Source organism: Talpa occidentalis, unplaced genomic scaffold (genome assembly GCF_014898055.3).
Source record: "Talpa occidentalis isolate TD23 unplaced genomic scaffold, MPIMG_talOcc4v2.1 talOcc4.5, whole genome shotgun sequence".
NCBI lineage: Eukaryota > Metazoa > Chordata > Mammalia > Eulipotyphla > Talpidae > Talpa > Talpa occidentalis.
Window position 1 is genome coordinate 101,869,670 of NW_023604861.1, and position 17,812 is coordinate 101,887,481.

The 17,812-nt window shown below is 42.3% G+C and overlaps 1 protein-coding gene across 4 annotated transcripts in view; it reads right to left on the reverse strand.

Moving 5' to 3' along the window:
• Nucleotides 1-1,751: 1,751 nt before the first annotated feature.
• Nucleotides 1,752-17,812, reverse strand: part of RFX8 (regulatory factor X8) — a 57,823-nt gene continuing 41,762 nt past the window's right edge. For all 4 annotated transcript variants that reach the window (XM_037527984.2, XM_037527983.2, XM_037527982.2 and 1 more), the window contains 6 exons: nucleotides 17,658-17,716; nucleotides 16,014-16,170; nucleotides 13,766-13,860; nucleotides 10,567-10,681; nucleotides 6,491-6,801; nucleotides 1,752-2,101 (listed from right to left, as the gene is read on the reverse strand). In XM_037527984.2, the coding sequence (XP_037383881.1) occupies nucleotides 1,925-2,101; nucleotides 6,491-6,801; nucleotides 10,567-10,681; nucleotides 13,766-13,860; nucleotides 16,014-16,170; nucleotides 17,658-17,716 (914 nt within the window). In that variant the 3' untranslated portion in view covers nucleotides 1,752-1,924. The remainder of the gene's footprint in view (nucleotides 2,102-6,490; nucleotides 6,802-10,566; nucleotides 10,682-13,765; nucleotides 13,861-16,013; nucleotides 16,171-17,657; nucleotides 17,717-17,812) is intronic.

Genomic DNA, 17,812 nt, shown 5'->3' on the forward strand with positions numbered 1-17,812 from the left:
AGGCTGTCTGGGGCCAGTGGAGGTTCACCAGCCCAGATTAGCAGAACAGTCCATGCAAGGAACCATCTCTAGTAATTAAAATGTCCACTCCAGTGCAATAGCCAAGATGTCAAATTTTATTTAAGGTAAAATGTTCTCCCTTTTCCTGGCTGTGAACGGCATTAGGTCTTGAGGGCTTTGGTTGGGGAGGTAGATGTGACTGAATGTCTCATTGCTTGGCCTCCTGCCTCAGCTCATCAGCGAGGCACAAAGAGAAGAAAAGCAAAGATGTAGGTGGTGGATGTAGGTCCATTCCCACACCAGCGTTCATTGACCTGGTGGCTCTTCTTTTTCTCCCAGAACCCTTCTGTGTGTTCCTTAGCTATTGTCCCACCAGTGCAATCCCCGCAGTGTTGTATGGAGTGAGTCTCCATGTAATGCCTGCCAGTTTCTAAAATTTATTTTCCTATGTAACATATGCATAAAAGTAATAAATCGAAGTGTGCACTTTGTGATATATTTCCACAAGGTGAATACACTGTGTGGCCACCCACTAAACCAAGAATTGGGACATCAGGAAGGCCCCAGAACCTTCCTCTTCTCTTCATTACTACCCGCCTTACTCCCTATTCTAACTTCTAACCCCACATATGAACATTGACATTGCTTTCCTTGATAAGATTGACCTTTTCAAGAACAGAATGTCCTCTGCTAGCTCTCAGTTAATCAGTGTACCCCCAAATATAACTGATAAATCTTGTTGATTTTGTTCCTTGAGTTAGCCTTCTGCCTGTCTTCAACTTTCACGTGAGCAAACAAATAATATGCAATGTCACCGAACAGTGTGAGTAAAGGAATAGGGCTGATTTATTCTTTGACAAATAACTACTCCCAGGAAGCTTAAAGAGTGAGAAAATATATTAAATGTAGTGGTAAAGGGTAAGATGATTCTTTTTTAAAACCATAATGACAAATAATACTTAATAAATGTAGTGACATATAGTTCTTGGGTTTCTTTAAAATTTTCATACATTTAGGGAAATTCAATTTCTTATATAATCTGATATCAATAAAATATTCTCTATTATCGAGGATTAATATGGACATACTAAAAATTTTCATGTGAAAATTTTATCTTTTCCCTGGCATGATAATGTGTTATACTCATCAAATAAAAGAGGTTACACATAAAAAATGTATATATATATTCTCTATTATCTCCATTTTCCTAGAAATCATTTTAAGTATAGATTTTTAAATCCCTTTTAACATTATAATCAGTTACATAAAAATGGATCTGGTTTAATGATGATCCTAGTTTCAACATTTTTTAGGATTTGGCAACAAAGAGGAAATAAAAAGTAATTGAAAGCAGGACATCCTCATTTATTACAGACAACATTGGGTTCTGAACTACCTCACTTTAAGAACTTTCAATGGTGAACCAGAGAAATGTGGGATCATTTAATGGACTATGAGTAAATCTAAAAGTGGTATCAATTGCTTTTTTTTTTCCTGTTCCTCACTGCCTGAGGGGCTCTTTCTACTTACTCTGTTTCAATCCGGGCACCACCAAGGGAAAGAAAAATATTACCATTGGCCTTTTACTGATTGTACTAGCTTGTAGTCTTCAAACTTTATCTTTCTCTAGAGACCTATCCATTTCTTTACACCCAACACGATTTCTCAAAATTCTTTTTTGTTAAGTTCCCAAATAGAAATACTTGGAAAGCTCCCAAAGAAACACAACAAAGGCAAAAATTATTCTCCAAATCAGTTTATACATTTCATCAAAATCAACTGCTTGAAATACATATAAACATAAAATAGGCAATGCTACCTCTATTATGTACATAAACTTTCTTATTGCTATAAAAGCTTTAGCCTTTAATGTATTTTTAAGAATGAAAATCTGTTTTCTCATGTCCTATTCAAATCAATAACCTTACATATTAGCATTGTTTTCCCTGAAATAAATATTTTCAGAGCTTTGGGGTACATCTGATATGTGAATCATAAATTTTTGTCCATCTTTCAGGGTAACGAGGGCTTCTTGCCCCACAGGAAGGCTGAGTTTAATGGCGCTTTCGGTGGCTTTATCTTCCAATAATACCTGGATGACCTGAGGGGAAAATATTTAAAAGAAAAAGGTTAAAAGAGAAAGCTGTGCTATTTCCTGTTGCAGAACTCACCATCTGAATTCTTCTACCACCCTTGTGCATTTATTCCTCCTATAGCAGATGCTAATTTCTCAGGGGAAACACCTAGGGTCTGGTGAGGACTTCACGGAAAGAATTTCAACTTGGGATGGAGGGGGGAGAGAGAGAGAGAGAGAGAGAAAGGGAGCAGGTGGTCTCTCTTTAGGAAAGGGAATGGGTGCCAGCAGTTGTTTGTGAGGCATGGAAAGCAAACAACATGGGGCAGCCCAGATCAGTTGTAAAAGTCAGGAGGAGCTTGTGACATGTCCCTGGTCTCTGTGGCTTCTGTGCTCGTCAATTTAGTTGCCATCCATACAGACGCCACTTCCTGAATTTTAAAAAAAAATTTTTTTAATTTTATTTTATATATTTTTTACATCATTTTTCATTTTTGCACAATCTGCATTTTCATCTTGGTTATAGTCCCCATACAATTCCCACCTCCCCTTATTTTGACCCTAATCCCTCCTTCCCTCCCCCCCCATGCCGTAGTGTGTCATTGGCTTATAGTTGCTTGTTGATTTTGATTTTTACTTTATTAATCTTTTTCCTGGTCCCTTATTTAGGTTTTCTAGATTCCTGCTATGAGTGAGACCATCCGGTATTTTTCTTTTTCTTTTTTTTTTTTTTTTTTTTAAAGATTTATTTGTTTATTTATTTATACAAGCACTGGGTACAGTCAGAAGCACAGGAGGGTGAGAGAATTCACCAGAGCCAGAGAGGGGAGCAGAGCAGGCAGAAGGACCGAAGCGGGCGGCAGGAGAGGTCTGCGCACCATGTGGGACCCTCCTCCGGTGGCCGGGGAGCAGCCGGGGATCGAACTGGCGCTGCAGAGGCTGCGGGCAGCTTTGCAACCCAGCGCTCAACCGCTGCGCCACCGGGGAGGCCTATTTTTCTTTTTCTTTCTGGCTTATTTCGCTGAGCATGATCCCTTCCAGGACCATCCATGTTGCTGCAAATTGCATGAGTTTATCTTTTTTGATTGCTGAGTAATATTCCATTGTGTAGATGTACTACATCTTCTTGATCCAGTCATCTATTTTTGGGCATTTGGGTTGTTTCCAAAGCTTAGCTATTGTAAATAGTGCTGCTATAAACATAGGGATGCAGGTGCCCTTTTGAATTAATGATTCTGTACTTCCTGAATTCTTATCAGTTGTGGGCTGACGGCGTAGTTGGCTCAAGGACCACACAGATCATCCTCCACCATACATCAAGTATCTGTCCAATCTCCTTTACCCGTAGATAAAGGGAAAAGAATCTGTAGAAACAGTCATATACTTGGCAACATGCTTTATACTGTCCTCCAGCAACTAATAAAAATGGATGGAGACGAGATAGGTTCACTCCGAAGTCTAGCGTTCCTTCACCTAAACAACTGTCGGCTAAAATTGTACCCAAGTGCTTTTCTTTCTTAGCTTTTTAAAATTCCTTTTTCAAAAAATCTTTACCAAATGATACAGAGGAGGAGCATATAAGGTGAATTTTAACAACAGTAAGCTTTATTTATTGATAATAGTGAAGAAAGAAAGATATGGTAAGTGTGGAGTGGAATGTTTTCATTTATTTATTTATTTATTTAGTCATTTATTTATTTATTTTTTGTGGGACCCTCGCTGGCAGCCGGGGAACGAACCAGCGCTGCAGGGGCAGCGGGCAGCCTCGCAGCCCAGCGCTCAACCACTGGGCCACCAGGGGAGGCCCTGGAATGTTTTTATTTAAAATTAAAAAATGTTCATGTACTACTGGCAACTAAGTCCAGATTTGATTTTTAATCATAGAGAAATTAATGAGGTTTTAATTCATCTCAGGATTAATGAAATCATGAAAAATATATAATTGTATGCTTCAAATTGGTAGGAACAATGTCTCATGTTTTTGTATTTATGCTTAGTAGGTTATGCTAAGTATAGTGCTTGGCCACATTAAACATGTGTTGGTTGGACAAAAAAGAAAATTTTTAAGGAAAAATTGGTTAAATTGACACTTAACGGAATATAAATTTGTGAGATTCACAGATTCTGATGTTAGTTTAAGTATCCACTCTCAGGTAAGTCTCTGGCTAGCAGAGCAAATCTTTTCTATCAGAGAAACAGGATTATATGCCATCTTTTCTTCGCCCTGCTTCCTGGGAAGACTGGCAAATACTTGGACATGATTACTTTCATGTAGAGTAGATGTATTTTCTTGGTCTGATTTTACCAATAACCCTTCAATAAGCTAATAGCCACATGTACAAGATGACCTCGACTGCACAGTTAATGAGAGTACATTTCTAACCCTTTCTCTGTAAATTAGACAGAAACCATCACCACTTAATGAAAAGATTTTTCTTTTCTCAAAAACATGGTCTTCACCAATAATAGGAGCTACTTTTTAATATATTTCTGCTGCTTTAATCCTTGAATAATAACCAAAATGAAAACTGTGTTGTATATTTTAAAAATATTCTTTATTTAATATCAGTGTAAATTTTTCACTTTATCCTTAAACACACCTTGGCATTTCACAATTTGGGACATTTCTAGACTGTAGAAGAGTGACAGATGGATACGGCAATCCAGAATGCTGACTTCAGTGGTTACGTTGGTGCAGGGCAGTGCTAAATTGCTTCAAGAAAGCGACTACACAGATGCGAGCTGAATGGGGCATTAATTCGTGGCAGATGAATGCAGATGGACACAGAGGGTGTGCTTTTTTGTTGATGATGAGTGCAAATGCTGAATAATGAATGCAATGAAAATTAGACCAGCAGAACGTTTTTTGGTGTTAGATTGTTTAATTCATTATAGCTAATTCAGCAGGCATGCATGAACAAAAGTGGGTTTAATTAATCCCTAATGCATATTACCTTGCATTATCTGACAGTCATCTGCTTTTATTGCTTTATTTGTAGTTCAATTAAGTACTTAATATTGTCTCCATTGTTCCCACCAATTAAATATAGGTCAAACCCTATTGCAATCACTTCAGAAGAACTGAAGGACTGGGTAGAGAGCGGTATGGAAAGGTGCTCAGATTAGGCAGTTTTGTTGGAGAAATAATAATGATGATTAGTAGTAATGCGTACATACTAGATTCTAGGAATTTTACAATGATTTAACTTATTTAAACCTAATGATAGGCTATGGAATTAGGTACTATTATTTCCCTTTTGTAGATAAGGAAATTGAGGAATAGATAAATTAGGCAACTTGCTCTCAGCTACTAAGTAGAAGGTATGAAATTTGAACCCAGAAAGTTAAAATACCAGAACTACTCATCTATTTCCCTGAATTATCAGACTTGAAGATTTTAAAATTTACTCCTAACTGACCACTTTGGGAATTAAATCAATGGTAATAGCCCCTGGGAACAGAGAGTGTGTGTGTTAGAAAGAACAGTCCTGGAAGAAGATCCATGGAGGTTTCAATCCCTCCTCTGCCAACCAGTAGACCTTGGAAATATTACTCAACCTCTCATGAGCCCCAGTTATGCTGTTTGTGAAATGGGGGTAATGACAACACCCTATCACTAGACTTCTGAAATGATACATTTAAATGCTTAGCACAGGGAGCCTTGCAGAAATAGTAAATATGATTTTTATATTTTTCAAGATGTATCACAATTCCATCTTTTCAAAACCATTTCTATTCAGACAACTGAATGTGCTCTTTTTGAGACCAGAGGCATTTTCAGCACATACTACTCAGCTGAGTGGTTAGTATGGTCTAGCCTTGCCAGTTTTTTTTTTTTTAATTTTTTTTCTTTTTATAGAGGCATGCTTTATTTATTTATTTGTTTGTTTCTTTGTTTCTTTGTTTATACATGCACTGGGTACAGTCAGAAGCGCGGGAGGGTGAGAGAATTCACCAGAGCCAGAGCAGGGAGCAGAGCAGGCAGAAGGACCAAAGTACACTGCTGAGGGGAGCAGCGGGCAGCAGGAGAGGTCTGCGCGCCATGTGGGACCCTCCTTTGGTGGCCAGGGAGCAGCCGGGGATCGAACCGGCGCCGCAGAGGTCGCCGGCAGCTTCGCAACCCAGCGCTCAACCGCTGCGCCACCGGGGAGGCCCTAGCCTTGCCAGTTAATCTCCAGAAAGGCAAGACCCAGGCCATCCAGATATTCCACACCTCTCATTGTGCCAGGCATTTATTGAAGCCACACTGATCAACAGATAGCTATTATAATCACCCCTGGCAAAATCACCTAACACAAAGATGAATTCTAGAATTCTTTACTGTCTGGACAATGTGGTCTTTATGGGTTTCCTTAACACATTGCAGCCCTCATTTCCCCCAAGAACACTGTCTGGAAGTGGGGCCAGAATCCGTACCTTATTGCCTGTGGTGGTGTCCACCAGGAAGCCCAGTACCCTGAGAACCAAACTGTTCACACCCATGGTGCACCAGCTCTGGCTTGTGTGTTTCAGCAACACCCGCTGTGGGACTACACTTGGGCTGTCATGTTCCTGAGTTGGTGAAGAATCTAGAGGGTGGAAGAGCGCCTGGTCTGACTGGACAGGAGACTGGTCATCTGGTAGCATTTCCTTGATGTTTCCCACACTGTCCTCCTCCTCTTCCATGCATGACTGAAGTATATGGATCACATATTCCAAAAGCAGCAAATGAAACAGATGCCAGGAACCTATATTTAAATAACAACCAAAAATGAATAATTAGACAGACAGACAGACAGGTGGACAAATAAATAAATCACTGCGAAACTTAGAACTTTGCTGGGGTTTTTAACTCCTGCATACTAGAGTCTCACTCCTTTTGCTGACCCTGCAGCATCCTGTGCAGGGCCCGCTTCTATCATTTTATACCCATAGAACCCAACAAGGCAACTTTTGGTAAGAGAGAACATAGAACTAATTACCTTGGGCCAGGATATGAATCTGAAACCTGAAGGAGAGCCAAATAAGTCACCCCAAACTATGCTAATCTGGAATACTGTTTTGAATTAAAGTTCCTTGGAAACAGTTTGGACAAGAAATACACTCTGACTCTCTTCTGTCCCTCTGAATGCAGGAGATAAGCCTCCCTTGTGAAAGGCACTCTCCCTTCACCAGGAGGTAGAGATGCATCCTTTTCATCAGAGACAGGGAATTTAAAACCCAGAAGGCTTAAACAAACTTGATACTTCCTCACTAATTTACCATACTTCGATGTCTTGTCAATTCTTCTCGTATTTATTGTCTCTTTGTCTAAAAGATATAAAAGCTTGCTGCTTTGGTCACTTCCATAAGTCTCATATTTTGGGTTTTCTTCTATTAACTTGTCTCTTAATATGCCAGTTTATTATTAGACCAGCCAAAAGGGAAGAAAGGAAAAATATTCTGCCCCTTTTAGCCCAGCTAGTGTGAGACAGGAGAAAAGCAATGCCTACAGAGAAAAGGATGGCAATCCCAGAGCTGGACACAGTTCTCCTTAGCCTTCTGTGCGTGGAACACAAAGAAGCAAAGGAGATGGGGGAGATGTAGATGCAGAGAGCAGAAGACCATGCTGCCACTGTGATGCTGGAAATAGAGGTCTTTCCCTATTGCAGTGTGTGTGGCTGCCTGTCCTGCTGTGGGAAGTAGTTAGGGAAAGCTGGCGAGATACTCAGCATGCAAGATGAATCCTCTCACAGAGGCCTGTAAAGGCCATCATTAGAGAGACTGTGTACAGGAGATTGGCAGGCAGGTGACTATGGCAACTGCTCTAAATCCCTTTGGTCTTCCCCCAAAGAAAAAGATAATTAATGTTCAGCTGAGAAGCATAGGGGGAGATCTGGCCTACTGCAATTGTTAAAAGATTTTTTTTTTTTAATGAAGATAAAACCACCACTCTTATACAGATATAAAGTCAAGGATTTTATATCACTCACTAATTAATGAGGGAACTAATACGATGTTACAATGGTTTCAAAGGAGAATTCAAAGTACTAAACATATACAGACAGTAAAATATACTGACGTTGATTTATAAATAATGCCCCACAGATCTGTCCTCAGGGCAGTAATCAATTGCATCTACCTGGCAAAACTAGTTTACATTTCTGTGGAGGAGAATCATTTGCTTTATTATCAGTGTGTGTTATAATTTACACAGTTAAAATTTACATTAACTCAAGGACTATGAAGGTGGAGAAAATCTGGAAGGGTATACTGAACCTTCTTATCCATTTCAAAGCCTTTAGTTCATTTCAAGAAATCGTTTTGTCCATTCCAAAGTCTTAAACATTGCTCATTATTCCCTGATGAATCTGTAGTGGGAGATACTGGCTCTCTATGAATGGGTCTGGAATAAGCTTGTTCAACAATTCCTGGCCTATTTAACCTTGAGAAACTATGGTCCATGTGAAGAGGAACACTACTGGTATTGCTCCTTTGAGCATATGGATATCCAGAGATGGCAGACTAAGGAAAGCAACAATAGCTACAGGGTTGGATTTCTTTCCATGATTGCACATGAAAACTGTCCTATCATTTTCTCCTGGAAGAGCATTAGCATAAAGCAGAGTCATTTTGGAGTTCATTAAAAGGGAGAACCTCATTATAAATGGGTGTTGCCTATATGGAAACTTACAGCAGCAACCCTCAAAAGAGCTCCAGGGTGTTTGCACAACTGATCTAGAAGAGGGCTTGTCCTCTCTTCCTCAATATGCTTACCTCTGGAGCAGGGATTCTTCACCTTGAGTAGTGTGTTAAGTTCATAAGGTAAAGACTGCTGTCTGTCTGTCCCCTGCTGTACGTCCAGCACCCAGGAAGGTGCCTAGAATTTTGTGGAGACACACTAAACATCTGTTGAAATGCCTTTTCATGGAGCTGAAAACTCCATGTTGTAGCAGTGAACTCCTACAACTCTCCTAAGCTGCATCTGTCTCACAGAGGTGCAGATGTGACCTTCCTTGACAGAGGAAGATTATCTATTTGACCAGAAAGTTTACAAAATGGATATTACTTCTCTCTTTCCACCACTTGCATAAAATGGCAACTTTATCAATTACTATCCTGAAAGGTAAACTTGGGTGCCCCAAAGAACCTATCCTTTGTCCATCTTGGGGTCTACCTTGCTGTTTTTCTCAAAATATCACAAAGCACTGAGAGGAGCAGAATAAGCTACCCCAAAATGTGCCTCTTTGGCATGTGGGTTATTTTGAACTGAAGGTAATCAAGAAAGGTAATCAACCAAATTCAAGAAAAACTTTTACCTCTCCCTTAACAACTTTTAAGAATTTAGATAAGCAGCTGAGAGAGACAACCAGACATAAGTTTTTATCTGAAAGAGCAACTCTGTCAGGGTAAACAGCTAACCACCAAACATCTGCTTTTCCTTTTTCTTTTGAAAGATTTGTTTTTTATTTATTTATGCATAGACAAACTGTGATGTAGGCCAGATGTGCAGGGGATGAGAGGATTCACCAGAGACAGAGTGGGGAGCACAACAGGCAGATCTACTGAAATACACTGCTAAGGGGGGCAGCGGGCAAGACAGGAGAGGTCTGCAGCGCCATGTGGATGGCTCCCTGGCTGGGGATTGAGCTCTTGCCACAGTGGCTGGCGATAGCTTGATAGCACTGAGGCTTTAACCCCTGCACCACCAGGGAGGCCCCTAAACATCTACTTTTCTTTTTTTTTTTTTTAAAGTATTTTTTTTTTTTTTTAAGATTTATTTATTTATACAAGCACTGGGTACAGTCAGAAGAGCAGGAGGGTGAGAAAATTCACCAGAGCCAGAGCAGGGAGCAGAACAGGCAGAAGGACCGAAGTACACTGCTGAGGGGAGCAGTGGGCGCTGCAGGAGAGGTCTGCGCGCCATGTGGGACCCTCGCCTGGCAGCCGGGGATCGAACCGGCGCTGCAGAGGCTGCGGGCAGCTTTGCAACCCAGCGCTCAACCGCTGCGCCACAGGGGAGGCCCAACATCTACTTTTCTTATATCCTTCGAATTACCCTCCTTGCCCTGAAGGCACAGATCCATATCCCATTCCTTAGTTTAGGATGGACTAATGTTTCAATTGCTAGTCTTCAACTTGTTTCTCATATCTTTGGGGCCCTAAAACATATGAAATTAAATTTGATTTTCTGCTGTTAATCAGTCTTATTAGACCAGCCAAGGAATCTAGAAAATTAGAAGAAAAATTTCCCCTATACAGCACATAACACATAACACAAAAATGAGAGGAGGCTGCCACGTATTCAGCTTTGATGGGATGGGCAGGCAAGGTGTGGTCCATCTGAGATGGACAAGCATGTGCCATTTGGAAAAGATCATGATGGTTTTGCACAATTTTCTGTGTCTGTGGTTTGTTTTAAATAAAAAGGTTAAAGGGAGAGGACTAGATTCTACATAGCAATCTGGAAAATACTTATGCTATAATAATAGTCTGAAGGTAGTTTATAAAATGTTCTGTAATCTCCGACTTACCAAAACTCTCTCTGTGGCAGAGAGTCATGGCTTTGCTCACGGCAGTGAGAAGAAAGTTCCACCTTAGCTGGAATCTGGCAGCCGATTTGATAAACTCCTCTTTGCTTCTGCTTGGCTATTACATATTTGTGAGAAAAAAGGCTGCATTTATGATAGAATCAAGAACATGTTTTCAAATGCACATACTATTCATGCAGGCATGTCAAGTGGTCAAATGAGAAAAGGAAGAAGGAACGATAAAGTGAGAGCAGAGGCCTAGTTTTGCTCTTTATATCTGGAAGGGGATAGAAAATTTGCTCTTTTTTTATTTTTAAATCCCATATAATTAAAAAAAAAGAGGTCACTTGTGAAGTGTGACAGAAACATTTAGGGGCAGCCTCACTGATGTGCACTTGGCAGTTGCCATTGAGAGAATCGGTGTCTTTCTTAGGTTTGCCAAATCCAAACGGGAAAGAGTGGCGTGGTAATGGTGAAAAGAAATGGTGCTTATTTTGGAAAGCATGGAGGTAACCGCCATGCATGTGAATTACCCGAGGCCTGGGAGGACCCAGGCCTGCAGAACAATGTCATTTAGTGGCACTAAACCAGGCACTGGTGTGACACCTCGACGTGCAGACCAAGAAACCCTCCATCTAGATTGAGAACAGCTTTGGAGCACACTTTAAATGAATTACTACCTACTAAGTCTTATGAATTTCACATGCATATGTTAGAAAAAATGTCTTAAATCCTCTCCTAAGTCTCATCACATGTGTGTGGGCCACCCACAGGCTCAACGGCACTGTCTGAAGAAGAGACAAGTAAGAAATGAGGACATGTCCTTTCTCATTTCTTTGTTTCTCTTCTCTTCTGCCCTCACTGAAGGCCCACTGATGATTGACCTTGGCTTTGGGTGGGTGTGACTTCACTGGGTAGTAGTATCCTTGCTCCAAGACTTCTGTCCACCTGACACTGGGCTTTCAGGGAGAACCCTGGTGTTCAACAAACGCAAGGAGACTTTTAAAAAGTATTGCAAGAAGTACACTCTGGGCCATCATGTGCTCCACAAAAAAATTTAGACTGGGCCATAAACATTATTTAGCATTCCTCTGCTCACCACCAGTTTGGTTCTTCATGTTCCCACATTTAGAAATTATATATGGGCCCAAACTGCATGAGGAAGGACTGGGAGAATGAAACACGTGACATGTTCGACATTTCCCTCTGCTAGCAGCCTGCAGATGCTAACAACTGATGCCATTAGTCATCCCTGACAAGCCCAAGGGTTTGTATTTTAGCAGTCTGAGTATTTTACTGACAGTAGTCTGTTTTTCATCAGCCAAAATTTTTTTTTTTATATAAAAACAAGTCCTTCAAAGGCATGCAGTTACAAAAACACCATTTTTCTAACATGCCTCATCTGTGAAGGCTGAGATAGGATGATAGAGACTTGGAAACGCATGGTGTTAGGTAGTTTCAAATGCAGGAAGACCTGTTGGGTTGGTATTAATGGTCTTCATGAGCTCATCTTGGTTAAAGTTAGAGACTGAGTGAGTATTCAAAACAAGGAGCAGAGGACTGAAAGCTTCTATCAGTGACGACCCATCAAAGGAATAAATGTCTCTGTAGCAATACAATTCTAGACATGTTACCATTGTTATAAATGAGCTTTGCCAAAGACTAATAAAGAGGAATAAAAAACCATACAGAGTCAGGGATGATTACTTTCCAGAAGCAAAGAATGGAAACACACACCTGCCAAGGGTTGGAACTGACTTTCAGTCTTTCAGTTTCTCCCCAAGGAGTGTTCTGGTTCATCCCTATGAGGTTTGTGAACCCCCACACCCTTATGGTCTTTGTGGACTCAGTTTACTTCTGTCCTTTCTCGTGGGCTGGGAGGACAGGGATGTGGATAACTCCAGGAGGGGCAGGAAAGGAAGAGAAATCAATGTGACCAGAGGTTTAAAAGATAAAGGCCAAAGTCATGTTCCTGGTACCAGGCCCACCTGGCTCTGCTCTCTGTGCCTGAGGGCCTGATGCTTCTTCCCTGAATAGGCCGTCTGTTCATTTCCCTTTTGTGAACATCTCCTTTTCTCAGTTTATTTTAATCCTACCCACTTTTCATATTCCAATTTAAGGTCCACCCCTCATCAAGGCCTAACTGCCTCAACCTCTGCAGGATGATGCCTCAGGGATGGGACACCTTGGCTGTTGGTCTAGTTTTAACACACAGCACTCAGTTCTCCACTTACCCACTGAGCCCCACTGAGGCAATGGTGCTGTGGTTTTCTCTGATGTCGGGAGGCTAGAAGAGTTCCCACACATGCGCAATCAGCACACTAGGGATGCCACACACTTTGCATCTTCCATAGGAAGTGATGTGCTCCCGAGTCTAGGGAAGGAGGGTGGGGGCTCCTTGTACTTGGCAACAGCTCAGTCAGTGAAAGGATGCATTAACCATGAATGAAAAGCCACCACACATCAAATTGCCAGTTTTTCCCCAACAATTTCTTTAGTTACCATAACCCCTCTAAAATTGATGTAATTTAGTTCTGATTTTTATTTTGGGGAAGGGTGTGTGTGTGCCTCCCCATGAGACTATACCTTCTGAATTGCCTTTCTATAGTTGTTTCTGAATAAGCCCGTTTTGTTGGTGAAATAAATGGGTGCTTTTTGTTTGGGGCCAATATTTAGCTCCTAAAGTATGATGGCTAATGTAGATGAAGAAAATCAAGTCAATGAAGTAATTCCCAAGTGGCAAGTCAACCAGACTGACCCAGTCTACCCATGTCTAAAACCAGTCCTTTGATTGTGTGTAATCAAGTCTGACACTTCACTGGGATGTTCTGCAACAACCCTCAGACAAACACTATTCTTCTCAAACAGACAAAATCCTTCTTCCTCCTATAAATTCCACGTACACTCATCTGCATATATACATGCATGCTTACATATGCACTCTCACCTGAGTGTACACAAGCTCCCTCGGGCACACATGTAAACACATGCCTGTATGGTGTGCCAGCTCCTGATTCCTGCCTTGCTACAGGAGACCCCACCTCCCTATCTTGAACACCCACCCCACCCTTGCCACATTCTGACCAGAGAACTCTAGAGAAAACTCTTGTTCATCCCCCTAGGTCATGGACACTTGGTACTGTAATTTAGCTAGAATGATCAACAACTATCCTTCCCTTTAAAATACATCATGGTTTTGTACCTGGAAGACCAATGCTTGGAGATTAGAAGACAGACAGTTCAGGAATACGCTAAGATCAGTGGATGTCCCCAGCAAAGAAATTAAACTGCTCAAACCTATAAAGAAAGAAAACAAACAAAAAAATGCACAGCTGCTCTATAGGTATTTGTATACTAGGTAACCTAGAGGACAACGTCTGAACAATAGTTCAAAGGAATTCCCTGAGGCTTTGCACTTGCTTGAACACAAAGGATGCATTATAAGGCTGGTTTGTCACCTCTGTGGTCATCTAATGCAGGATTATACAATCTCACCTCTTAGAAACCGCCTCTGCCACTTGTTGAAATGGACATATTTTGAAATAATAACTCCGCCTTGTAATTATACAGAGCCTGGCTTTGGATGAGCTCACTGCACGATGCAGACATGACCTCACCTATCCTTGTCATTTTCATAAAGGAGTAGTTTATTCATGAACTTGAAGTGATGGTGGACATCAAAGCCACTGAAGGAGGGATGTTAAGTGCCTTGCCTGGGGTTAGACACTCAGTATAGACCTGAAGGGTGGAGCCCCAGTGTGCATGACGTGGGTCTCCGGTCCTCTACCTGAACAGGCAGCACTTTCCACCCTTGGGAGCGCCATCATGTACAAGCAGAGTTTAGAAAACTGAGTAGGTTGCCATGGCCCCAGGTGAGGCTTGGTCAGGGTTCATCTGGAAGATCTTTTGGATAGACCTCAAGTACTTGGCAGCCAGGTGTCAGCAATTGCTACCTGTGCACTGTCTCCTGCTGGCTCTGTGCCCTCTTGTAAAAATACACAAGGATGTCAGTGGGAGCATAAGGGCCCTGGGCAGGTCAGTGGGAACCTGGTAGAGAGACCTCATGGCCATCTGGGGTTCCCCGAGGGCAGGCTAATGGCAAGAGGGTTTGGGATTGCTGGGGGAGGTACCAATCAGCCCCCTTTCATAGCTCTGAAGCCTCTGGGGCAGGATATTCACCTTTTGGTTGCTGGTTTGGTTGGAAGGGAAGCATCCCAGAGGAGGACCTAGGATTTGGGAGAGTGGAGATAATCAAGTGCTAGGAGGTGGAGGTGGCAGAGGCTATTTACCAGCAAGTATGGCCCTATTTCAATATTTTAATAACTGATAAGGTCCTACCAAAGTTAACCCTACTTCGAGGTCAAAAAAGGACAGGATAATTGATAGTCACTGCTCTTAATTCACTGCTGAATCCACACAGCTCTCCAGGTGTGAAAATACTGACTGAGATTTTCATGTGCCAGTGCTGTGGCAGGTGGGCAAAGAGCATAAGCTGCAGCTGACACCTCACAGGGGAAGGAGAGAATGAGTAGTGGGAGGCAGTTTTTACACAGTCGAGTGCACAGAGAGCAGGTAGGCCCAAGGAGGAAGAAGCTCCTAGACCTTCCCGTGGCATCTTGGCCTGAGTGCCTGAGGGAGCACAAAGAAGCACAGCAATCACCAGGGCGCGTTCTTATGACCCTCACACAAACGCCTAGAGACTGGCCCACGGGTGGGGAGGGGCCATAAATATTCTACAGCGCCCCTTCCAAAAGAGCTCTTGAGGTCTCCCTTGAGTGGGGAGAGCTCCTTCCCGACTCCTTTCCCCTCCAGACATGTAATGACATCAACAGTCAGTTCATCCAGCTCTTTGTAGAAAGAAGTTTTTTTCTTGAAAAATAAGTGCAACTAACAGACAGCAAAACACATGACTATCCACATGATTAATACACTTGCTCGTAAAGTAGTAAAATATGGTAAAGGCACCATAGATAACTACACATCGCTACAACTACTACTTGATGATGTGAACAGTAGCAACAGCAGACTCTGATAAGGCAGAGGGCCAACTCAATCTAATTCAGACAGGACACCAGAGATATTCTTGAACTCGTGCATGTATAAGATTGATACAAAAGTTTTCTTTCCAAAGGAAACACTGCATGTTGATGTCCAGAAAGAAATATTGCCAAGCAGCAGCCACACTCGCCTGTTCACACATTTATTTAACAAACATGTATTAGCACCGACTGCCCAACTGACACTTGCATTGACCCTACAAGAGCTATGGATGGGGTTTGAGGGGCGGGAGAGTTCATTGCCCCTTGCTGAAGAGATATGTGAGCCAATAAATCATAATGTCAAAGAGATACATTTCACCTCCTGTTAAGAAATCTCTGCATTAGTAATGGTCATACTAGCCCAAATATATACCAAATATTCCAATAAAGCAAGCTGCAGAGGAAGATTACATTTCATCTCTATGTTGTTCTCCTGGTCATCTGCACCACTCAGGTTACTTGGCATCGCTTTCCTAGAAATATCCAAGGTGCCTTGACTGATGATCGCATGGAGATCCGATTTCAGAATGTTGACTCTCTTGTTATTTTTCAACACCATTATCATAGTCTAAAGATAGTGGGGAAGCATAATACTGAATTAAATCTTGTATTTTGCCTCCTCCCCCCTCTCCAAATAAAACCAAGTTTTTTTCTGATTGGCATGGTATAAGAAAAGTGGGTTTGGGTTTTACCCATTAAAATGGAATCCTAAATGACAATTAAAATGTTTTAATTTCCCACATTCTAGAACTGTCTGAAGATTAGCAAGTAGTAGAAGGCTTCTGCTCATAGGCAGGTGTGTTTAGGGTTCTCAGGGAACTGCAATTTATCTCCCTACTTTTTATCCTCTGTACCCTACTCAATGAGTCTAAACTACTCTAGAGAGGAAAGCAGGTGATCAGAGGTCTGCAAAGAAGGTCAGCTCTGAAGAGGCAGCAGTATGGCTTGATTCTCTGGGGGACTGCAGGGATTTAGAAACTATCCTTTGCTCTTGGGATTCTTGAACAATGAATTTAGCCTCTGGAGCTAATTTCCTCAGCTGTCCTGCAGAGTCAGTCTAAACCTCCACATTCTGGAGCAACAAGAATGAGCAGGAGGTGACCCTTATACCAGCCCTAGGAGTAGGCACTATAGCCCCTCCATTTTTTCAGAAGAGGAAACTGAGGCCACCTAGAGTATAAGTGATGGTGAGTGCAAAGATACGATTCAGAGCAGGCCCAGCTCTAGAATTCCAACTTGGGTTAGAATGAAGTCTCCCAGGCGAATCTTTACCAGCTGATCACACCTGGAACATGAATGTGATGGAGAGCAGGCCAGGCTGGGAGTACAGAGGCAGGAGACGACCCCAGTAACTCAGAAGCTAGAGAAAGTTTTGTGTTGGAAGGATGGAGCTGGTTAAACTAAAGGCCGGGCTGAGCTCCGCCTGAGTTGACACTGATTTGGAGCAGAGCAACAGTCCACACTTTGTCCCAATTTAGTGCTCACAGGATTGCAAAATAGATTCCTGGTGACTCAAGAGCTGGCATTATAGAACCTTCTTATTGGCCCTTCTTTACTTTCCTCGAAGCCTAAAGCCACATTATCACCCTAGGAGTGACAAGGTCAGAGATGAGGAATGTGGCAGCCTGAACAACTGAGCCCACGGGCCATCCACAGGATGAAAAAGTCTGTCTGTCTGTCCTAGGCTCTGTCCTTTCATCGCTGACACCAGCTGGGTCAGGTCAGCACCTCCGTGGCGCTTCCCCTCGGAACTTTACAACAGTGAACAACTTGCCCCACTTTCTCTCTGACGGAGCGAGCCACAATGATGGGCCTTCCCCAGGAGGGGCAGAAGGGGTGGGCATCTAGCTGAGCATCCCACCAGACCTTCTCAGCCCACCAGGCCTTCTCAGCCAGTGGCCAACAAGGTCCTTCTGTTTGCCCTCTGCCCCCTACGTGGATGAAATAGCCTTCCCAGAAGAGGGTTCCACCTGCACTCAGGGGGGTCTTTGCAGCTTCATCCTTTCACTTTAGGACGCTACCTTGTTCTCTCTTGTCTAGTGGACTAAAACCTACCTTTGCCATGTTGGAAAGGTACGTCTTTCTTCGCAGTCTTTTGACAAACACAGTAACTTCTGTTAAGAACAATACACGTGGCCATTACTGATATAACTTCAAGTTCTTGTGTCCAATGGGGGAAGAGGAGCACACACGTTCAGGAGGCGCCCAGC